The sequence below is a fragment of the Botryllus schlosseri genome, chromosome 11 (genome assembly GCF_051294905.1).
Source record: "Botryllus schlosseri isolate E-star chromosome 11, Bs_hap1, whole genome shotgun sequence".
In the NCBI taxonomy this organism is placed as follows: domain Eukaryota; kingdom Metazoa; phylum Chordata; class Ascidiacea; order Stolidobranchia; family Styelidae; genus Botryllus; species Botryllus schlosseri.
Genome location: NC_137246.1, coordinates 22340185 through 22365477, shown reverse-complemented (window position 1 = coordinate 22365477; position 25293 = coordinate 22340185). Strand labels below are relative to the sequence as shown.

General features: G+C 39.1%; 2 protein-coding genes across 5 annotated transcripts in view; one reads left to right on the top strand and one right to left on the bottom strand.

Moving 5' to 3' along the window:
* LOC145450282 (intraflagellar transport protein 57 homolog) overlaps window positions 1-25293 on the bottom strand; it is a 207298-nt gene that overhangs the window by 31199 nt on the left and 150806 nt on the right. The window lies entirely within an intron of this gene.
* The window catches only part of LOC145449453 (b(0,+)-type amino acid transporter 1-like), a 29568-nt gene continuing 15802 nt past the window's right edge, over window positions 11528-25293 (top strand). The window contains exons 1-11 of one of the 3 annotated variants that reach the window (XM_080327813.1): window positions 11528-11999; window positions 12124-12161; window positions 13175-13314; window positions 13706-13931; window positions 14607-14786; window positions 15162-15295; window positions 15360-15494; window positions 16918-17118; window positions 17498-17647; window positions 20031-20199; window positions 20517-21182. In XM_080327813.1, coding sequence (XP_080183939.1) covers window positions 11944-11999; window positions 12124-12161; window positions 13175-13314; window positions 13706-13931; window positions 14607-14786; window positions 15162-15295; window positions 15360-15494; window positions 16918-17118; window positions 17498-17647; window positions 20031-20199; window positions 20517-20608 — 1521 coding nt within the window. In that variant the 5' untranslated portion in view covers window positions 11528-11943 and the 3' untranslated portion in view covers window positions 20609-21182. Of the gene's footprint in view, window positions 12000-12123; window positions 12162-13174; window positions 13315-13705; window positions 13932-14606; window positions 14787-15161; window positions 15296-15359; window positions 15495-16917; window positions 17119-17497; window positions 17648-20030; window positions 20204-20516; window positions 21183-25293 lie in introns of those variants that run through there. The other 2 variants (XR_013918264.1, XM_080327812.1) reach the window with 2 other exon arrangements.

Here is a 25293-nt window from a genome sequence, read left to right as displayed (position 1 = left end):
GGGTAAGTAATACTTTGTAATCGCTATTGCATAAGTAAAAAGTTAGTATTCAGGGGTCTATTTTTTGTTTAATACTGAAACAGTCTTGAAGTAGAAACGATCCTATATCACCAACATTCCAGTATTTTCTGTATGTAGGGAAAACCTACTTGAGTACTCAGTACTTCTCTACTCATCGTCTCTGAACGCTAGAGGTGGAGATAGTCTACAAACATTTACTTACGCACCTTTAAATCGCTACTTGTACTTATATTCGAGAAGAATTGCTCGACGTTGAATATCATCCGATAGCGTTTATGATACTACTTTTACATCATAGAATATAGAGTTATAAAAGTAAATAATTTTAGGATAATCTACATCATCAAGCTGAAAAGAGGATGTACCATGAATTAGTACTTACGGATCATGATGAAGTGAAAATTCCTTATGGGCTCTATCACCAAACTATGACTGAATTGGACATAATTAATATCGCGAATTCTCTTATTCGCCAATCTCACGTGTATGAGTTAGAATTTCGTCAATGTCATCTCAATGAAAACCTCCTCAAGATTCTATTGGATAAAATTCGCGGATTTGAATCTGGGGTATACGCCTTCGCACATTCCGCTCGTAGTCATTGATCATTATAAATTCACGTTCTATTTCAGTATATCTTATCCGTAAAATATTGAGATACAGCTTTATCGTTATCGCATTGTTCTGTATTACTAATGTGTTAAGGCGCGAATTGGTGGTATCGCAGCGAATAATGCTCATTTGCTACTGGTATAGGCATTAGTCTCGATAGCCTTACTAGATAGACTATAGTCAGAGTTGATCAGTGTTAGGCTGTTCATAGATCATTTAGCGTTTTATGCGTTAAGTTTTGCGCTCGTTCAGGTCGAAATAAGAAAACTCAGCGTTACAGCACACAACGACATTGAAAAACTCATCCCATTAATCTGCGAGCTGATGAAGCAGTGTGCTTCGACAGAGCTCAATCTGCAAGAAAGTGGTGGATCCGAAGATTTTCTGATTATTTTGAGTAAACTTATCCAGCACCATCAGGTATTGGTGATGGAAAAAGCTAGGCGCTAATCTAGTATAGAGCCTCTCGAAGTGATATTTCCTAATACCTCATTTCCGTAGGTGAAATTGAAAAACCTCGATCTCAGCTACAGGGAGAACATTAACTTTACGCAACTCGGGACTATTATTTCGAGCGATCTAACATATTTGTCAGTTGTGAACTCGCGCTTGCAGTCAACAGATTTCATTGCTATGCAGCTCAAAAACATTAAGGTCTGCGCGATTATTGCTGGGTACAGTTGTTAATGATCACATTCTGTATGAGCGGCTGTGTAGAGATGAATGAGGGAAATTCTAGTTTAATCTTAGCATATTTAGCCTATAATATGACGTGAGTGACTAAACAACATTTTTTTCTGTTATAAGTTTGAATTTTTTATGGCTGATCATTGCTGATCGTAAATTTACAGTTTCCGATATTTTTTAGCTCCAATATCTTGACATTAGTTACAATCAGCTGGATGAAGAGTGTATGATCGCGCTGCCTGCCTTACTTTGTAAAGACAAGACGGTTACTCTTATCATGAAAGGATGTGACCTTACACCCGAGGAAATTCGCGCTTTTGAAAGTTTTGCTGATATCGGGGTACTCGCTCGTTTCTATAGTTTTGTGGATCATTTTGATATAAATTGGTGGATTTATAGGTTGAAAGCCTTGATCTGAGTTACAATGCCGATATGGAACCGGCGGGCTTGAAAGAAATTGGATGCTTCGTAAGAAAGCATTGCACGAAAACAGTTCGACTTTCAGCTTGCGAATTGGATGAAGACTCACTAATCTCGTTAAATAATGGTCTCGGAATTTATGAGGTGATCATTTGAACTAGGTCTGTTTTGTTTTCTAACTGAAATATCCAATCACAGTGTAATGCTTATGTGAGTTTTAGTCATATTGAAGCATGACATTTCATTGTTCGATAGAATTTTCATCATCAATAAAGTGTTTCTGATCACGAGCTTCATTATCTTCTTCGGTGTTGAATAAGTTTTTGCTATTAGGAGTAGAAATCGCAAAAAGAATTGCTCAACCGTCGGTAAATAATATTATGACTAATCTATTACGGCCTTCGAGCCGTTTGTAGTCTCGTAAACTATCTGAACATCACACCATGTTTTAGCTGCATTCGCTGGATTTAAGTAGAAATCCCGGCATTTCATCCTGCTACAAAACAGTAACTAAAGTCCTGTGCAATTCCCGTGTGGAAGAATTTAATCTGTGTAGTTGCAAGATGCTTTCCATGCAAATCAGGAATCTGAGCGAAGAGATGGGAAAACGATGCGATACGGTAAGATCTTTCTGCTCAATCATAGATCCCGATATAGCGATGTAGTTCGTTTCTGCATTTTTAAATTGATATAAATCTCCTATTATTCAATTAACAGCTAAAGGCAATCGACCTCAGTGATAGCGATAGAACGAGAATCGATGAGAAATACGTGAATTCCATTCAGAGCTTCGTGAGATATAATCCTGAATGCCGCAAAGTCAAACTAGTCTTACCGCGCTTGAGTGGGGAAGATATGAAGACCTTGAGAAAACAACTGTTCTCACCCTGTAAGGGGATATTTTCCGAATAAATATGTATCTAGATGAGAATTAGGAGATTTTCCTTTACTTGATAATGCTATGCGTGAGCGCTACGGCCTGATAAGATTATAGGTAGGTAGGCCTACATATTGGTAGAAGTTAAGACATGCCAATGTGACTTTCCGCATTTCTGTCTATATCGATTCGGAATCCACCAGAAATTGGTTACTATGTGAGCGAAGTATTCTTGCAAAGCAACAGCACAGGCAAATTTATATTTGTTCGGTATGGACAATATTATAGAACATGATATTTCCACTTGGAGAGAAGACGAAATTTGATGTCATAAGGTAGCTCATTTTACACTATCGTAAATCTCTGTCGCTATAATGCTCGTAATCGAATCAAATTTGACCTGCAATGTATTCTGGGTAACCCTAACTCAAGGTGGGGAGTCGAATATTAACATAGTTATTCTGTTATTAAAGTTGACTATGTATAGGTACGTGCTACGCTACGGAAAAAGAGATTTAGCCAAAAGTCTGTATAGAACTGCGTTGGTTTTAAAGGTGTTACATCATGAAATGTCTGACGAAATTTGGTATGGTGCATTGTTATTATGTCCTACAACTGTGTACTAACGTTCAAGGTGAGAATTTAATGTTTAGCATGCTAATTCTGTTATTGAAATTGACTATGTATGGGTATATGCTATGTTCACGAAAATCAGATATGCGTAAAAGTCGGTATTCGACTGCGATAGTTTCAAAGGTGTTCCATCATTAGATGTGTGATGAAATTTAGCACGGTGCATTGCCATAAGGCTCTACAACTACGTATCAAGTTTAGAGTTGGTATTCAATGTTAAGCATGGTAATTCCGTTATTAAAGTTGGCTATGTATGGGTACGTGCTATACGCTCCCGCAAAACAGATGTACGCAAAAAGTCGATGTAGAGTCGCGTTAGTTTTAAAGTTGTTCCATCATGAAATGTGTGATGGGATTTGGTACGGTGCATTTTTATAATGTCCTATAACCGCGTACCAACTTTCAAGGTGGGAATTCAATGTTTAACACGGTAATTCTGCTATTGAAATTGACTATGTATAGGTATATGCTATGTTCACGCAAAACAGATATGCGTAAAAGTCGGTATTCGACTGCGTTAGTTCTAAAGGTGCTCCTTCATTAGATGTGTGATGAAATTTAGCATGGTGCATTGCCATAATGTCCTACATCTACGTATCAAGTTTAGAGTTGGGATTCAATATTAAGCATGGTAATTCCGTTATTAAAGTTGAGTATGTATAGGTACGTGCTATACGCTCCCGCAAAACAGATGCACACAAAAAGTCGATGTGGAGCCGCGTTAGTTTTAAAGTTGTTGCATTATGAGTTTGCTTATCAACTTTGAAGGATTGCGCAGTTTGTGGTGTGATACGCAAAATTAGTGTGTTTAAATCAGACCTGTCGTACACATAGTGATGTCGCATTAGTCCTAAATATACATGATAGAATATCAAGGAAAGTATCATCTAACGTATAATGAATGTTATTTCTTTCTCGGAAGCAAGTCATTATCCAAACATAGTGATCAAAATTATCGCAGAGCAATACCGGTTTTGCGTAAATTCCGAACAAAATCCAGAGTGTAAGAGTCTTTAGTGCATCGGAATAGTGTAGTCTTCTATCTACTTTACAAAATTTATACGATTTTTCTTGCTGCGTTCCGGGATAAAATGTAATTTTTCGCCCTTTTTGTTTATTTTTAATAAAATTAGTATCCATTAAAAAACGCCGTGTAAAGGTAATGTACGAATACAAGTACAAGTTGAGATTTCAAAGTAAGTAAGTGGTTATGTTCGTAGACTAACCCCACTTCTACGCAACGATTTTTCAGTAAGTAGTTATGTTTCTAGGCTACTTTTACTTCTATTTAACGAGTTTTCATACTAATCTGCTTTCTTTAATAACTTTCATCTTTTTCATCAGTGAGCGAAGGTAATACCGGTGTTAACACCATGGTCAGATGCGAGATAACAGCGACTCAGAGCTCATTTAGATACCTAAGCTACTTTAAAATTAGTACCCGAGTATTTGCTGCAATTATACTGCCAGATAGTTATAGCCAGAGGGTTTCGATGGTGACGTACTTGTATAATGCACATTTTGGAGAGAGTAAGTAAAGCAATGATTTCAGATAAATCCATTAAATTAAGGTAGAAGTAGCTATTTACGAATAAAAGTTAGTATTCTAGTTCTATATTTCTGTTAATACTGAAAATGTCATGAAGTTGAAGCAATCTGAAATCATAAACACTTTAGTATTAGGTACATATACGCTAAAAGCTACTTTAGTATTCTGATGGAGTACAAATACTAGTTTACTTATCAACTTTGAAGGCTTGCGCAGTTTGTGGTGTGATACGCAAAATTAGGGTGTTCAAATCAGACCTGTCGTACACATAGTGATGTCGCATTAGTCCTAAATATACATGATAGAATATCAAGGAAAAGTATCATCTAACGTATAATGAATGTTATTTCTTTCTCGGAAGCAAGTCATTATCAAAACATAGTGATCAAAATTATCGCAGAGCTGGAAAATGCGTGAGCTGGACTAACTTTTTACGTAGTTCGAAATCGCTACTTCTATACATTAATTCAAAGTATTTGTCAGTCATCGCAGCACCGCTCATATTGCGCAGCATCTATTTATTTCACGGATAACAAATTACTCCTGCTTTTATCAGAGGATACTTTCCTAGGGTTTGCCTACTAACAGTACTTAGTTTAGATTAATGAAAAATATAGTGATTGAAAATAGATCACTGGATTATAGTTTACAGAAAACTCCACAATTCTATGTGACGTCCTTGCATGACAACAGCCTTCGAACTATTCGCCACCTCTTACAATATTTCGAGTCATGGGTATGAATAATTTTTAGAAAACCTAAATATGCCGCATCCAAACTTCGTAAATTTTTTCGATTACTTTTTTTCGTTTCTATCTATTTTAAAAGACTCAGTGTGGAAGTTTCGAAACTTGCATGAATTGCAAGCTACATAATACAACTAGTTAACACGCGCTGATGTAACTTTCCTCATTTGTATGCATAGCCTACGCGAATTCACTGGATTGAACTTTACTGAATACTCCGCAATGTAAAATTAGTATACACCATACAAAATCCGGATTGTTTAAGTCTTTAGTGTAGCGGAATAGTGTAGTTTTCTAACTACTTTACAAATTCATACGGTTTTTCTTGGTGCGTTCCAGGATAAATGCAATTTTTCACGCTTTTTTATTTTTATTTTTTCATTAAAATTGGAGCTACTGTATATTATTTATCGCCTATATTTAAATTCGGTGTGCTAATGCGTTGAGGTTGAAGCTAAAACATCCTATTTCATGCGGCCAAGAAGTCTAGCACCGCGTAGCCGAATTTAGCATACCGAAAAATATCTACTTTACAAAATTTTCATTTCTTTATGTCCATTAGAGTCGCACCATCTATTTATTTCACGGATAACAAATTACTCCTGCTTTTATCAGAGGATATACTTTCCTAGGGTTTGCCTACTAACAGTACTTAGTTTAGATTAATGAAAAATATAGTGATTGAAAATAGATCACTGGATTATAGTTTACAGAAAACTCCACAATTCTATGTGACGTCCTTGCATGCCAACAACCGTCGAACTATTCGCCACCTCATAAACACTTGAGTAGGCCTACATTTGATGCGTGTGGGGAACACCTAGGTAAATTTTCATATGCGTTTAGTTTCCAGCTCTGAAAGCAAGCTTGGTCTATGATCAATAGCAACTATTTCAACAAATATTACATACCTATTGATAGATAGCTAAGGCACCATGTCGACCCAAAATTATACCTTTTGCCGTCCATACTTTTATAACCCTTGAAGGGGTAAAATTTGCATTACACTAACTTGCAATTGTGAAGCGGCGTTTCACTGTCGGTTTAATCACCCTTATTCTAGTGACATGAAAAGGACTGAATCGTATGAATTGTGGTCACTACAAGAATCGAGCGAAAGCGCCGTTTCACGCCGTCTTGCATCGGTCACGATTAGTTTTACTTTTCAACTAACTTGTTGTCTGTCGTTATATTCATTAGACTCGCTTTCATGCGGCTAATTTGTCCCTATCATTATAACGTCGGTGATCGCGTACCTGCGGCGAAGGTGTTCGTTTAATTATAGCAACGAGAACCGGATCCCTGCGGCTATTCCGTTGGCATTTTAGTGCCGAGTTAAATACCCTTATACTCGACATGCAAACATTATACAGGTAGCGGTTATACTGCGAGCTGATGAATTCGTCATCTATTCGCCTAGCGTAGTTGTTCATAATCCCGACCTTCCGCTCGTATCGTATATACTACAAGCCAGTGATCGCTACATCAAACAAAACGCTCAGATCGAACGCAAGAACTCGGATCGCAGTGTCGGACGGCAGCAAAGCGGTGTACCTCGAAACATCAACCGATCTGGAGGATTTCAGCTAGTGAATCGATGCAATAACGATCAACGATATCATTGATATGCTCTTTTTTCGAAATAAAATGAACTCGTACACTATACAACGCTATTTCAAGGAGACTGAGTAAAGTGCCAATGTAAGTTTTGACGCGGCAATCATAAGTCGTAAAATGTGGAAACTGCAGAAACCGTAACTTGTACACATAAAATCAAGTTTAAAAAATATGGATGGATGATATTAGTCCTAAATACACATAATACAATATCTGAGAAAAGTATCAAGATGCAGCAATCAATGCAGCGATGATATAGCAATGGATGGATGATGTGGCACTATAGGCGTGGCGCTTGATGATGTGGCACAGATGACGTAGAAGGTGAATGTACCCTTAGGGTATGAAAATGGGCGTGGCAATTAGGATGACGTGGCGAAATTTGATTGGCCTGCAACAAAAACGGATAACAACACTACTCTACTGGTTGGAATTGAACCACATTTGGTGTGTAGGCTTAAGTTAGGTAACCTAACAATTTTATCAAGTAGCCAGTACGATTTGAGAAAAAAGTCATTTTTGAAGACCCCTAATGAACAGGGGTGTACGAGTTTTGAGCAAATGTTAAAAGGGTGTACCACGTCGTAAAAGGTTGAAGAGCACTGCTTTAAACAAAAGATCTGAAACTATGATTAGAACTCGTACGTATAATACTCACAATTGAAAGAAAAATACAAATACTACTTCTAAAAAGTGGAAAATAGATTTCATGTATTTTTTCCAGAAAGTTTCAACGGTGGTATGCTAAAACAAGTTTAAAGTTTAAAAAGTCCAAGTCCACTTTTCCAGATTAGGACACGTCATGGGCTACTAGGTATAATAGGCAATTGCTAGATTGCGAAATGGTACTTTCAAACGTTATGGGGGGGGGGGCATACTTATTTACTGTGATGAAATATCGGAATCACGCAACCCGGCATCTAAATCATATTCATCGATACTTTCGTTAAAACATATTTGTCACTCCATATCTACTGTGCGCGAAGCGCAACGAAAACTCTGGGTGTTACATGACTTTTATGAAAATTTAATGTTGGTGCTATATGAAAACAGCCCCGAAATTCCTTAGGATATCTTTCGTATTGGCGGATTCAGCTACTTCTACTTGACAAACGGATAATAGCGACAATTAAGTAAGTAGTTCACAAAATATTACGAAGTAGAAGTAGAAGTAGCGAAAAAGAGATCTACTTGAGTACGTACCAGAAGTAGAGGAAAACTACTTGAGTACTTCGAAATAGTAGAACTACTTCGTTACTGACCACCTCTGATTACGACGACTAATCACTGACAGTGTGACTTACGGACTGTGTTGTCATCACTGAGCTGTCATTGTCATTCGGACATCGTGCCTGGGGTGAGTTCTAGCATCATGTCTTGGGTGTGTTCGGACTGTATTTCCAATCGGAAATCGTGTTTGGGGCGTGTTCGGACATCATGTCTGGCATGTGTTCGGACTGTGTTGCTACTCGGACATCGTGTCTGGGATATGTTGGCGCTGCGACTGACGTTATTGCGAATATAACGACTATTTTTATTGTGAACATGAGACTGTTCTTATTTTGAACATGATTGTTCTTATTGTGAACATGAGACTGTTCCTATTGTGAACATGACTGTTCTTATTGTGAACATGAGACTGTTCTTATTGTGAACAGACCGTTGTTACTGTGAACATGAGACTGTTCTTATTCTGAACATGTCTGCTCTTATTGCGAACATGAGACTGTTCCTATTTAAACATGACTGACCTTATTGTGAACTGGCAGCACAGTCCGATTATACCTCAGACATCATGTCTGGAGTGTCTTCGGACTGCATTGACACTCGGACATCGTGCATGGTGTGTTCGGACTGTGTTGCCAATCGGACATCGTGTCTGGGGGTGTTCGGACATCATGTCTGGAGTGTGTTCGGACTATTTTGCCACTCGGACATCGTGTCTGGGTGTGTTCGGACTGCGTTGTCACTCGGACATCGTGTCGGAAATCGTGTTTGGGGCGTGTTCGGACATCATGTCTGGCATGTGTTCGGACTGCTTTGGCACGCGGACATCGCGTCTGGGTAGTGTTCGTACCATGTCTGGGGTGTGCTCGGACTATGTTGCCACTCGGACATCGTGTCCGAGGTGTGTTCGTACATCCTGTGGGGGTGTATTCGGACTGTGTTGCCGCTCGGACATCTTGTATGGGGTGTGTATGGACTGCGTTTCCAATCGGAAATCGTGTTTGGAGAGTGTTCGAACATCATGTCTGGAGTGTGTTCAGACTGCGTTGACACTAGGATATCGTGTCTGGGGGTGTTCGGACATCATGTCTGGGGTGTGTTCGGACTATGTTGCCACTCGGACATCGTGTGCGGGGTGTGTTCGGACTGCGTTGGCACTCTGACATCGTGTCTGGGGGGTGTCCGGACATCCTGTCAGGGGTGTGTTCGCCCTATGTTGCGACTCGGACATAGTGTATGGGGTGTGTTTGGACTGCATTTCCAATCGGAAATCGTGTTTGGGGGGTGTTCGAACAACATGTCTGGGGTGTGCTCAGACTGCGTTGACACTAGGACATTATGTCTGGGGTGTGTTCGGACTATGTTGCCACTCGGGCATCGTGTCTGGGGGATATGTTCGTGCTGCGACTGACGTTATTGTGAATATAACGACTGTTCTTATTGTGAACATGATACTGTTCTTATTGTGAACATGACTGTTCTTATTGTGAACATGGGACTGTTTTTATTTTGAACAAAACTGTTCTTATTGTGAACATAATCGAACCAATCCTGTGGGCCGAGTCGCTTGTTGTCACAGGGACAATTATTTTTCCGCCGCTACTTATAAAACTCAGCCTATGAACAAATTAGTTAAAGCACTGTCAACTGAAAGCAACCCTTTCTATTACCTCGCTTAAGCCTTTCCTGACCCGATGGTTCATAAATTCTGCAATCCATCAAAGGTGTAGGCATTTCAGTTGGTCAATCTCACAGTTAGAAGAAATATCATTTGGAAATACAGTCATGGAAATTCTTTGGAATACACGGGCACATGTAATGAAGTATATATCGAAATTGCTCAGAAGCTATTGGAAGTTACAATGAACTCGTTTGCATTACGAGCATCAAATTTCATTTTTGAGTGGTCATCTTGCTAAATTCCCTGAAAATCTTGGCATAACCAGCGACGAGCAAGTAGAAAGTGTACACTATGATCTGAAGGTGATGGAGGCAAGGTGGAAGAAACATATAGGCCTACTGGGAGAATATTGCCGTAGTATCAAGCATGACAGCGCACAGCTTGAAGAGCTATAGCTATATATGAGCGTAATTTGGTACCCCGAAAGTCGCACTTTATTTGTCCTGCAAAAGTACTAACAGTTTAAAATAAAGAAAATGGTGCAGTTCCAATGTTTATCTGAAGACCATTGCTAACCAAAGTTAAACCAAAAAACTATATTAGATTAATGTCAACAAAAATTGTGTTTTTTGTGTTATTTGTTAAAAGAAAAAATCGTCTATCTATGTGTTTCGTGTCTCCCCATCGTATAATATAATATGCACAATTGCACCTGCACAGTGCACACGAATCGTCGTTTGGTATGTTAGCAAGTTTGTTTAATTACGGCGTGGACAATTATGTTAAACATCATCGCAATGATAATAATCTACCTGTTTAACTGTTATTTAATCGTGCACGTGCAAATTGAAAGGCGAAGACATTCATTAATGTTGCCCAGAGCAAAAATTCCAGAGTGCACCAGTGCATAGCAAAGCAAAGCATCAACGCCTGAACTTGGCCACTCTCAAAATGAGAAAATGCAATGTGTAACATAAGCGTGGCATTATATATATGAGTCAGTGACGGTTAAGGTATTGCTGCGGATATATAAATTAGTATATACTTCAGGATTAGACATCGACAAATCATTAAAATAGAGTTTGCAATAACAGGAAGGATTGTATATGCCTATTCTATCGATAGATTCGGACGAACTTGAAGCTGTTTAGTAAACTTTTCGATATTGATACTCGATATTCACTTCTGTCTACAAGTCATCAACGATCTTCTACCGAAATTCGTACAATATGTGTTAGACTTAGAGAATTAAAACCGAGCCTTGAAAGTGGTGACCTTTCGGTCTACTCATCGTGTCAAGGGTTCGTTTTCGCCTGACAATTCTAAATGCCGTGTTATTCACGAAATTCAACACAAAATACAGTCGAGATAACCTCAAGACAATGGTAGGGTAGGTTAAAAGAGGACTTCAAATTGTAATACTTGTAGACGATTGGTGTCAACGGCAAAACCAAGGCAGAGATTTTAACACGAGTACTTTACTAATACTGCTGTGTTTATTTCGATTTAGTAAGATTACTATACCGTACAACCGACGGCGCCTACTAATCGAACAATCATTATCCGTTCCTCTAAAATAGTAATGAGTTGAATTAGAACGAACTTTTCCGGCACCATCGCTGAACGAACGGGCGTATGTACGGTGCGTTGTCTGCGCGTAGCCGAATCGATGGATCTCGCAAAGCTGCTCTTTATTTACTATTTACAGATTAGTATGCAATAATACATATGCAGTACGTGTGCTTTTTCTCAATTTGTACAGTGACGGAATCTAAATTGATTGCTTAGGTTTTTCCGTCTTGATGACGTGAAACGCGCGGAAGGGACTAGGTTTTCTTCAATATTTTGTACAGTGTAACCTCATGCGAGCAATTTATTGGATATCCCTTCATCTGCATCGTAGTCGATGGTTTATAAATCCTACTGATATAACATGACTGGAAATTTGGAGGAAGACGATACTAGAGGAGGATTACTTGATCGGTTTCGGTAAGACATTGCAATCTGGCTTGCAGCCTGAATTTATCCGTCATTGATAATGTATCTGTGTACAGAAGATTATCGTAAGATAAAGGAATGCAATAGATCTTCTACCTATGCCTATGTTTTCCAGAAAAAAGAGAGCAAAACGTGATGGAGGAAAATCTGACGGTAGGATGTCGTATCAAACAATCTTGTATTGATTTTCATTAAATGGTATTTATCACAAACTGATTGAGTAATGCGTTTGTAACTGTAGTGTAAAACCTCCGCAATTATGCAATGCATACATTGCATCCGCGCATCGAGAAGGTGGGTCGGCGTTCCTAGGCATAAGAGCTTTCCTGTTACGGGCAAACTGCGAACACATGTCATAGGCTATATGCAACTACACATCTAATGATTATGTTGTCGTCATAGTCGATTTAAAACGCACCCCACAATCGCCGTATTCCCTCTTTTATGCATATTGTTGGTATAGTAGGCTATAGCGGTTTCCTCCACCTAGCGTATATTCAACTCGACATAACATGTATTCACAAGAATATCTTCTGAGTTATTGCTCCCTTTGCTGGTAATTAGTATCATAGTAGAAGTCTAGTAAATAATACTACGTGGTTAGTATGGTAGAAAAGCCGAGGCGTTTATACCATTCTACCTATATATTTGATGTGAAGTTCACGGCGACACAACTGAAAGATGTACCAAGAAAGATAACTGCATCAAATTAATATATCCTTATGAATTTTCATGATGCTAATTCAAATGATTCGTATGGTACATGGTTCCCAACCTTTTTCGACCCATCGCCCCCTTTTCAAGCTCAACACCGATCATCGCCCCCCCAAATTTTGTGTACCGAAAAATGGGCATACAAACTGTAATCACCGGAGGGTTGACTGAAAAAAAGGTCACCTTTTAGGCTCGATGTCGAACTTGACACTTTTGTAACTAAATTTCCGTGGGTTGACAAAAAAAAAGGTCAGCCGTTTTGACGCGTCATCGCGCCCCTATCGCTCCTTCGCTATTTTCGCACCCTGTCGCCCCGCTGCCAATTTTCGCCGCCCTATCGCCCCCTTCGTCATTTTCGCCCCTCGAGACCGCCAAATCGCCCCCTGGGGGTGATATCGCCCACGTTGGGAATCAACGGTATAGTATATGATTTTATATTGATCGGATTTCAGATGAAGCCTTCAAACTACGGAGAGAAGTCAGCTTGGTCGGAGGTATCAGCCTAATAGTTTCCACCATGATCGGTTCTGGCATATTCATATCACCGAAAGGTGTGTTTCGTCAGATGGGATCGGTTGGTGCTGGAATATTGGTGAGTATTAAAATTTAGAACAGAGATTTACTGAGAGTGATTTTGTAGACTAGGATTTACGAAATAAAGCGTTGTTGTGGTAGTAAATTTTATGCTTGCGTGTTCGTGAATGTGGCATGGAAATTATAAACGAGTAAGGTTGAAATATAATTTTAGGTAAGACTAATGTTCTATTTTGTTCTGTGTGCCTATTTTAAACAAACATTACGTTGACAGACTATGCTGTTGGTGTTGGTAGTGTAGTATGTACAATTGTACATTGTATAACACAACGACAATATTAAAACTAGCAATCAATGCTACGAACAATACTGGTCGTGGAAATCTTGCATAGACTTCTCGTAGTTATATGATGCCGACACTAACCCGTTTTGCATTACACATTCTGCAGACATGGCTCATGTGTGGAGTGTTGGCGGCGTTCGGTGCACTTTCATACGCAGAAGTGGGGACGATGATTCCTAAGTCTGGTGGAGAATATCCGATTTTATTGGAAGCGTTCGGACCGATACCGGCGTATTTATTTGCTTGGACTTCGGCAACAATTTTGAAACCTTCTTCGCTGGGAATACTGTCACTTACTTTTGCGAAGTATTGCTTATCCGTAGTGTCAACAGGTATTTTATAGTTAGTCTCTATAATTCTCACGTGAATGCTCGAAATCGGCAATGCAACGCGAGCGTACAAGCATCGCGAAAAATAAATATTCCTGTCAAGGCATACCGTGTAAAAGCTATACTAGGTAGCAAAACGAAAGCTACCTATTTACATACCTGCCTACCAAGGCCCATATGTCAAAATATGCCAAAATAACTAACCAAAAAGGCTTACAATTACACATTAAAATGGCGTATTCTAGTATACAACAAAATGTATTGTGTGCAGTGTATGTAGGGTTGCATTAAAAACAAACATGTTTTAAACAGTGATTTAAACAAAGCCCTTATTTAAAAAACAACAACAAAATTGCGTTATTTTAAAGTTGCAAACTGGTGCCATAATTGCGTAAATACTTTGCAAAAAACATGTTGTATGAGCCTACGGACAATTACCACGCGATATATCCGACGTATATCGATATGGAATGGTTGGAACCCTCAAAATTGTCTGTTCAACACCAACAATACAAATATTTCGTCAAAGGAGCTATATTTACCCTAGAAATAGAATAAAAAAACATGTTTTAAACAAGGGCCTTCTTTTAAACATGTTTGTTTCAAATTGATTTCTGTTTTAAATGCAACCCTATAAGTACATGCATTGTATAGGCTACGTGCTTTTGTTATTCGCAGATTGCGCACCTCCACCTGATCTGGCAGTAAAATTACTCGCAGCTGTGGTAATTGGCGTCATAGTTTTCATTAATTGCTTCAGCGTCAAGCTGTCCACGCAATTCCTCACAGTGTTCACGGCGGGAAAAATATTGAGTCTTCTTGTAATAACCATCGGTGGAATTGTTATGCTATGCCAAGGTAAGCTCTGCTACACTCAAAAATATTAATATTACAGAGGCCATGATATTTGCCGAGGAACATGTAAGTGTTAGTATGCGTACAATCGGGAAGCAAAGCATCGTTTCACTCGACAACCCTCGCATATATATTTTGGTATTGTGAAGGCCTATTTTCAACAAGTCGCAGTATATCTATGACGTCACTCAATTGATAAAACTTCTGTCCCCACGGAAATTTTGAGTCAGGCTATATCCCATTTACATTGACACTGCTATGCCTGCTGACGGCCACACACTCCGGTATGGTATTTTAAGGTGCTAACATAGTGAAAACACAAAGTATTCATACGTTGTTGATATATGAAAATAATGATAGCATATATACATAATACAGGTCGAACTGAAAACTTCCAAAATTCGTTCGACGCTGATGCACCCAGCGTTGGTACGATCGCATTGGCGTTCTACCAAGGATTGTGGGCGTACGATGGTTGGAATCAGTTAAATTACATCGTCGAAGAACTACAAGTCAGATGATGATGAAGATCAGTCGAGTTTCCGTTATAAACCTTTCATATCTGTTCTGCAATAGAATCCGTACGTCAATCTTCCTCGTGCGATCGGTATCGCCATGGCCGTTGTTACTGCTCTCTACCTGTTGTGCAACGTTGCGTACCTATCTGTTATGAGCAGGAGTGAACTGCTCGCAGCTCCGGCTGTCGGAACGGTTAGTCAAAATGTTTGTTCACTCGAATAGTCTGTATTGTATGTTATATTATATTATGTTACATCTGAGAGAATAGAGAAGGATCTACGCATTACGTTTGTGCAATGCAATCGTGGAAGGTGGTTGAACTGAATTCTGTAAATCATGTATATTGTAACGACGAGTCGCTTATGATAAAATAATTATATTAAAATATATCATCTCTGTACTATGGCGCTGGCAAAATATTGGTAAAAATATAAAGATATGTAGACTACAAACGAAGGAGTTCAGAGTTGTAAAGAAAGAATGAGCACTACTGTAGTTGTAATACACGTTTAAATAAAATGCTTCTGATTATCTGATAAAAGCTTTCTATATTATCGTCTTTTACTTTTCATTCAGTGTGCATGCCTCCTCTTTACATCACCTAGGCCCAGGTGAGTGTCTGATTTCAAAGACTACTCTGGCAATGGCAAGTCGTTTCGACACCTTCCTATCTTTTCATTGTATCGCAATTTTTGTGGTGTATTGAACCGATGAAAATTGCTAATAAACCAAACCGAAAGCTGGAAGTTTGCTCCACAGAATGGAAGCCGGAGCAATGTAGAATTAGTGTGTATGTAGCAGAGATGAGCGGATTTGGAATTTCTATGTCCTAATCCAATCCAAATCCGAAACTTCAAATCCAAATCCAAAACCTAATCCATTAATTTTTCATATTAAAGTCCATGTCCAATGCTAATCCGATCCCAACTTGAAATTCAGAAAAAATGCTAATTTATGCAAGGGAGGGTTTGGAAAATTTACTTTCACAACTAACGATTCTCTTGATTTAAGATAACTTAACATAGGGCTGCACCTCTCATGTTCATTTGCACCGAGTGAACCATAGTGTAGTGTACTATAAGTACATCAATAACTGATCTGAATAAAGTTTGTCGCCATTCGCCACACGACATATTAATCTCCCAGAAAAACGGTAAATCCAATCCAAATCCTAATCCGTTCAGAAAGAAATCTCTCATCCAAATCCAATCCAAATCCGACGAAATTCCACAAATCCTGTTTTTTCAAATCCTAATCCTAATCCATGCTCATCTCTGGTATGTAGGCCTAAATCGCGAGAAGGAAGTTTCCAAATTCAAGAAATAAAACGAAATAGGACTTTCGATTTCAAATTTCATATTGTGTTCCATTCGAGCTTAGCGCCCTTGGGAAGGGGCGGACCTGTCTGGATATCTATCGAAAAGCTTTTAGCGAATAAATTAACAATATGAAGTTATTGTTTCGCGTTATTCTGAAGTTCTGTACCACAAATCACTTGTTCTATCTATAACTGCGGGACAGGCTTTATCTTTGTGGAATATATATGGAGACTAAAACTTCATTTAAACATTATAATCAACCATTCTAATAATGAGTACGTTGTTATATTTTACAGCTGTTTGGGGAAAGAGTGCTCGGGGTAATGTCATGGTTGATACCTCTCTCTGTGATGTGGTCCGTGTTCGGGACTTGTCTTGGTTCTTGTTTCACGGCTGGGAGAATTTCGTATGCAGCTGGTAGGGAGGGACATTTCAGTCGGGTTTTGTCAATGATTCATATTCAAAGACTGACTCCTACCCCGGCAGTATTGCTGAACGTAAGTATAATACGTGAATATAATACGATCTATTTTATGACATAGTATATATATAATATATTATAGTAATAGATGAACATATTTTTCTCGTTAGTCTATAATAGGGTATGTTTCTAGCGCCTCTGTGTTGATTGTCTCAATCATAGCAGTCTGCGTTCCTACACTTCAACGAAAATGAACCCACAGGCAAAATATGTCAGCGAATTACATGCACATCGCACGACCATAGCGTAACCTCAACCCGTAGGCAACAGCTATTATTGATATAGTCGCACCGATCTGACTTGTACAGTGATAAAGTGATATGATATGTTTGTAAGAGCAATAGTGCTATTTCAAATACAGTGTTATGTTTATTTTCATCGCACATTTCTTTAAGGGATTTCTGGCTGTTCTGATGATTATTCCAAATGACTTCGATACGCTGATCGAATATTTTAGTTTCTGTATGTGGATGTTCCACTTCGGCACTTGTTCCGCGCTGATATACTTCCGTTGGAAAGAGCCTCAGAGAGAACGACCGATTAAGGTGCGGATATACTCGACGCACATGAATCGAAAATATAATTTGTGAAAAGATTTCTTACTGTTCACGCATTTCTATCATTGCTAAATCATTACATCGACTTGTGCTTAGATCCTGTCATATTCTGACTTGAAGTTGTTACCATTGCTAATAACTTAGTATTAGGGCAATTTTTTTGACATGTCAAAAAGTTTAAATTAGGTCAAAATTGTAGCTTTAGGTCAAAAAATGTCGAAATTGTAAACAAAGTCAAATTTTTTTCACTACCTGCATTTTGTTTGTATCGTAGATTTTGCACTGTCGGGTAACTTGTCATTTGACACTTAGTAGCTTACATTATAGGCCTACCGTTGTAGACGGCCCCTTGTCTGCTCATTGTGAATCATAAACATTCCAATAAAACAAATAGGTTGACATGGTGTCATGCTCAACGTACCGCAAAATCCTAACTCTAGCAAGACTGCGTGAGCATTGCATGGTTCATATATCAAAATGCGCATTATGAAAAACTGTGATGTAGACGCCATTGTCAGAATGAAGCAACACGGTGTGTCACCAGCAGCGTACGCACAACTTCAGTGTCAGCCAACAACTGTTACTGTTGAACGATCTTTCTCCATTCTTGGCAAGCTACTTAGTAAGGGCAGACACTTAATACTCGAGAATGTAGGAAAGTATCTTTCGTTGTACTATAGCATATTTTTATTGTTCCTACTAGGGATGGTGTGAACGTGAGGTTCACGTTCGCGTTCTGTGTGTGAACCTCCGAAATTTAGAGGTTCACGTTCACAAACGAACCTTGGTAGGTTCTGCACTGTGAACCTTTTTCATATATTACAATTTTCACTCCATTTTAACATCTTTGGTTGAAATTTATTGCATTTATTCAACTGCGGGCCACTCTATACATGGCGCTGGAAGCATAAAAAAATCAACTTTAAAATAGCATGCACCTTCACAATCTCAAAAATTTTACTTGCTTTGTTACAAAAGTTGCTCGAAATATCCAGCTTTCCGTTTGTGAATATTTAGTGATTTTTTGCTGCGAGCTTGACCCGCAATCACACGACATCAAGAGCGAAATACACTACATGTAGGTGGTCAGCCAATGGTGCTTTTTCAACCAATCAATGAAATTGATATCATTGTCTAATGTAAAAAATCTAGCAGGCGTACGGGCTCAATCTTGATTTCATATGTTTATTGTATCATAAAACCCAAATCTGTGCGATTGGGGTGTTGGCTACTGCAGTATAACTTGGTAATGGGGTAATATCGGTAGCAAGTATAAAACCCGTTTTACACTCTGCTGAATATCAACGTATATTCAGACGCCGGGATACATTGTTCGGTCTGGCCTAAGACCTATATTCCTTTGCAAGCCCTCGTCGAAATTTTTTGCAAAGCGACGAAAGATATTGATGTTATGGGATTATTATCTAATTTGATTGCCCCAGTTGATACATTTGACGATGTTTAAAACGTCAATATGTATTTCAGCATTGTGGCATTATGTGGCCCGAGTCTTTGCTAGGTATCGTGTATACAGTACATTAATATAGATAGGCTATCACTTCACTGAAATGTAGGGTTGGAATTAGCAATATGACGTCAAGTGACGTCATGAGATTCACGTTCGCGTTCACACAGAACCTTTCAAAAAGGTTCGCGTTCACACGAACCTGAACCTTTCAGGGGTTCACACCATCCCTAGTTCCTACCATATAATACGTGATGTAACTACTGGAATTCTTCATAGTTTTTTTCAGGCCGAACTACTTCGTAAGGACAGACAGTTTGACCAGAAATGATAAGTAGTGCAATTTTAACATTATATGGGAAATCACCTAATTTGCATACGTTAGGTCAAAATATGGTCGAAATTAAGTTTCTTAGGGTAACAAAAACGTCAAAATTTTTTAGGTCAAAATCTTCCGTTTTTTATGTAAAAAAATGCCCTACTTATTATTAGCAGTAGTACTATCGTAATGGTGATTATTAATTTACGCCAACTTTTATTTACAATTTCGAATCCAACCGAGGTCGACCAAAGTGTTAGAGGTTTATGCATAGGCTCCTCGGTGTTATTCGATGGGCATAAGCGGTGTAGTTCAAAATCCTAGAATGAAGCTGGGCCAGGGTCATGCTATAAGTCGGCAGCTCCTGAATCATAATACAATAACGGCCTGGTGTAAACTGACCACTGTGACCAGTGACCACAGATGTCGAAACACCTTGAAAACTAAAACAACAGCACCGTGTGTGAAATATCCTAATTTGTCCGATTCGTTTGTGTTATCGCTTGGTCACGTGCTCAGTGTCTTACGTATCAGAGCCTTTCCTGCATGGATTCGTTATCACTTATCATTAATTTTCAAATTGACAGGTTCCAATTATATTTCCAATCATCGTATGTATTGCGGCGGTTGTGCTGATTCTGGCGCCGATTATCGACAAACCGCAAATTCATTACCTCTATGCCGTCGTATACATTCTTTCGGGGCTGATCTTCTATTTCCCATTTGTATACTTTGGGGTGCGAAGTCAAAAAATTCGTAAGTATTCCGTAGGTTGCAGTTCGGCTTCGGCTTAATGTATAATCCTGGAAATGGGCCATTTAGGGCTTGGGAATTCGGTTAGCCCAATGTTTATGTGGATAATATGGAGGTATGTCCAAATTATGTGTTTGAATTATTTAGGATAGCAGAGATAGATTACTGACAGAAGCAAATTGTGTAATTTTTCGAAGATAAGTCACAATTATGGATTTGGAATCGCAACTACGTTACTTCGTATCTAATTTCAGCTATAATCTGATTCCACTATACCATCAATCCAAGTCCGATTATTACTGCTACTCTCATTCTCACAGGGAGATTCAACGTCTTCGTACAGAAACTGCTTCAAGTGTCGGAAGAAGAAGGCCATGTCGAGAACATTAGAGAACGGGAACGTACAGAGTAGAACGGTGGTTCTCAACCTGTTTCGACTCGTCGCCCCCTTATCAAGCTCGACACAAATTCTCGCTCCCAAATTTACGGATCCGAATAAGAGGACATAGAAACGGATCGCTGGTGAATTGACTATAAAACAAAGGGTCATTTTTCGCTCGGAAAACCGGTTTCCGCGTCTACTTTCCGTTCATTTGAGCTAGCCGTATTCACTTGCATATTTTGGCTGTGTTAATTAAATATTTTTCACTAGACGTTCGAACATTTTCGCCCCCCAGTTGCCCCTTCGGTATTTTCGCCCACTTGTTTGTCAAAATCGCCCACGTTGGGAAGCACGGCAGTAAGACGGTGTGTTGAGCGGAATTCGAAGATAATATCCAAATTGTTACGGGTGGTGTTGTACATCCTCGCTTCAGATTAGTGCAATTAGTATACTAATACTATGGATGTCGAATGTTTGCATGCCTTATATTTCGTGTCGCGTTAAAAGCAGTATGTTACTAATCGCCATCGATAATGATCAGTATCGCCGGTCTTTATCTGGTACATAACTTGCGTTTTGACCGAATACAGTATTAAGAAGCAAATTGGGTAATTTTCGAGGACAATTCATATTTATGGATACGGAATCGCAATATACGCTATTGTGTAATTCATATTAGCTATAATCTGATTCCACTTCATTAACTCGAGTCCGATTATTGTTACTCTGATTCTCTCAGATTCAACGTCTTCGTACAGAAACTGCTTCAGGTGTCGGAAGAAGAAGAAGAGTATGACGAGGACATTAGATAGCGGGAACGCATAGACGAGTGCTTTTCAACCTTTTTCGTCGTGGTATACACCCTTTTAACTTTAATCGAAACTCGTACACCCCTGACCACATAACGTACTGATTCCGTATAGTAAGCCTAATCCAGGGGTGTTCACTGTTCATCCTTTTTGCTAATCACGGTCGTATTTCGATTACATATATATCAAAGGGACGGCCGCATTCCGGCGGAGAGTCGTGATGGCTCATATGAACGTCATATACCCATGTTAAAATTGGCTACAGGGAACTTTGCACAGTAGAGATCGCTTGTGGTGTTCTGTGCCATCACTGATTTCTTGAGATATACCTTGCGTATAAAAGTTATTGATTGTAGCAGCAGAACAAGCCCCCCCCCCCAGGCTTACTATATATGTACCATATTCACGAGTATAAATGCTTGGAAAAGTTATGTGGATTAGTCGTGCACAGCGGGAGAAATTTTCCATCTGGAAAATTAATTTCGTCTATAATATGGGTTGTTTCATATAATACTGTCGAATATTTATCCATTCTTAGCCCATGTGATCAGATTAACCGGTAGAGATGATGCAGGAGGGGTCTTAGGAAATTTTGGGAACAAAATTATTGATGAAGCACCTTCCGGTTTTCATTGATCATTTTGTTACATGTTGTTATTTTTTGACCTCCCATTAAGGTGGTAGACATAGTCGAAACAAATATATTGGAATCGGTCAAACCTACCAGGAAAACCTTCGATCGTGAGACGAACGCATTTCCGACTTGGTATTTCTTTATGGGGCGCATCATTCACCTCAGCGGTTCGCATTTGTATGGTGGAGCTCAGATTATACTATTACATAAAATAAAAATAAACCGAGCCACCCTGAATCGCGCTAAAAGTGAATTAAATTTTCACGTTAAATTAGAATATCTTGAAGATTTGGGAACCAATTCCTTAATTCAAATTGCATGTTGACGGCCGCCAACCACACGCTAATTTGATGATGTGTAGAGGTCCGCGTAATTTAATGTTTGCGGCTGCATGCGTCGTAGATCTCTAGGTTGGTCGCCTCTGGCCTGTTGAAATAAGGTTGCAGCGTATTGGAACTGCTAAATACTAATCAGGGCTTCGAGGTTACCGGGCCATCATCTAGCACAGTGGTTCTCAAGCTCGTCCCCCCTGGCTACGCCCCTGCAATTATGTACACTGCGCTATTTAAATGCATCTCGCAGGGAATGCCAATTCAAAATGTTTGAGGTCTCATGGCGATTTCCTCAAGAATTTATTATAGACAAATATCGCAAGCTGACCACGTGTCAACCCCATCCTGTTCTACTCCAAAATAAACCAATAACTTCATTACCAACGTTTAAATGATGAGAAACATTTGCTTATGACATCAGAAAAGGAATGTAATTTACAAGCTGCGCACAATGATATGAACAATCGACATTGTACGATATTGCACACATGGTCAGCATGTTCTGAAGCATAAACTCGCCTATTAATTGTGATAGCTAGTCATTGGTCCATTTTAATTAAGATCTGGTACACCCCGGTACACCCCATCCCAGGTGTACACCCTTTTCTAATTTTAGTACAACCTAGGGTGTACGATACACCCGGTTGCAGAGCCATGGCATAGACGAAGTGTTGAACGAAATTCGAGGATAGACTACAATCCATTGTTGCGGGTAGTGTTGCACATCATCGGCTCAGGTTCTTGTAATTATACTAATACTATGTGAATGTGGAATGTTTGGCTGCCATATATTTTGTGTCGCGTTAAAATCATTATGTTACTGATCGCCATCGGTAATAATCAGTATCGCCGGTCTTTAAATGGGAGATATAACATATGTTTTGACCGAATTCAGTATTGAAACAATTCTGAGGGTCTCGAACCTCTAGCTAGGCCTATACTTCTAGTTTAACTTCATAAACATTTGTTATTTAAAGTCGAACGAAGTGATATCCAGAAAGGTTTTGAGGTGGCAACTACAACATATAGTGGTACACTCACGGTTGTATTTAAAACAATAGGTGTTTTAAAACATGTTTTAAACAGTGTTAATTAAACAGATTGTTTTGGTTTTTAAAAGTTGTATAATCATGTCATAGTTGTGGAAATACTTTCGAAAAAACATGTTGCAGGCTATGAGCCTTCGGACCACATTCACTGTTTGCGTATATGATATGGGATGTCTGGAACCCTCGAAATTGTGGTCGGTTCAACAGTTTGAGGACGTAAGTAGCAGAGATGAGCGGATTTGAAATTTCCATGTCCTAATCCAATCCAAATCCGAACCTTGAAGTCCAAATCCAAATCCTAATCCATACCTTTTTCTTATTCAAGTCCATGTCCAATCCTAATCCGATTCCAACTGGAAATTCAGAAAAAATACTAATTTATGCATTGGAGGGATTCGAAAATTTTCTTTCACAACCAACGATTCACTTGATTCAAGATAATTTAGTAACCATAAGTACATTAATAACTGATCTGAATAAAGTTTGTCGCCATTCGCCACACGACATTTCAATCTCCCAGAAAATAGGTAAATCCAATCCAAATCCTAATCCGTTCTGAAAAAAATGTCTAATCCAAATCCAATCCAAATCCGACAAAATTTCACAAATCCTGTTTTTTCAAAACCTAATCCTAATCCATGCTCATCTCTGGTAAGTAGGCTATATATCATCGAACGGAATGTATCTTTTGATGATGATATGATGACCGTTGACCATAAAATGCTGCATGACCATGAAACATCGACATACCACCATGAGTATTGAGTACTAAACAACAGCAACAGCAGCATCCATACCATTGACGCGGCAGCACGTATACTACCTATACTACGCGTATACTACCTTGCATGTCGCATTTCACTGTTACATTTTTGTAGTGTTATGTTGATATGTAATGTATACGAATAAAGATTCTCTCTCTATATATATATATATATCTGGATTCATATGTCTGACGACCAGCACATGACATCCTCAGACACGAGGCAGATACAGACTTGGTGATTTGTCTTCAATTTATTTTCTCTTGACTTGTGACAGGTGACACTTTAGGAACATATTTTATTCACTCATAAATCGAACCATATGCGATTTTGAACTATCCCCCGATAAAATTGACTGCGTGCAAAGAACGTCATCTGGGCCACTGCAAAGCGGTTGCTACGGTTGCCTTTCAGCAGTTCTAGCAGTTGCTCTACTAAGCAACCAATTGCCGTTGAGTCTCCTTCCATTTTGTAACTATATGCATGATACGATCAAGGGTATTCACGTCTTTCCAGTCACGAAATTAAGGTTTACAATACCATTTGAGGCCGAAAGAGGCGATGTTTTACGTAGTGGCAATTGGTATCAATGTTACGCTATCCAATGCCAAGAATTTGAGCAATACAACGTTTGTAGGTCGTAAGTTGTATACAATACAATAAAGGAAATACATATTTCTCGAGCTAATAAAACATACTCGCATCGACTTACCCAGAACTTACACCAGACCACGCTTGATGGGATCGATTGTTTGCAGCAGCAGTGCGCGCCTTACTGCAATCATAACAAATCGTGATCTTGTCTGTGTGAGACCTGATTACCGGTTGTCAATCAACGCTTTCCGCAATATTTCTATATAACGTCGGCAGTATCCCATTTAAAGAATCCAGGCGTAAATGACTAGGATACACAATTTCATGTCATTTGTCTTCATCCGATATGGGTAGAGAGACTGTGGGACTCAGATTGCCAGAAAAGGACTATTTGGCGTCAGCCATTTAGGCATTATATGAGCAATGGACAATTGGACCAGACAGCCATATATATATATCAAAGGATTTGGATAACATGCGACGGTCCTTGTCGGCCAATGCTTCTCGCCGCCGATGTTTTAGCAACACATTTC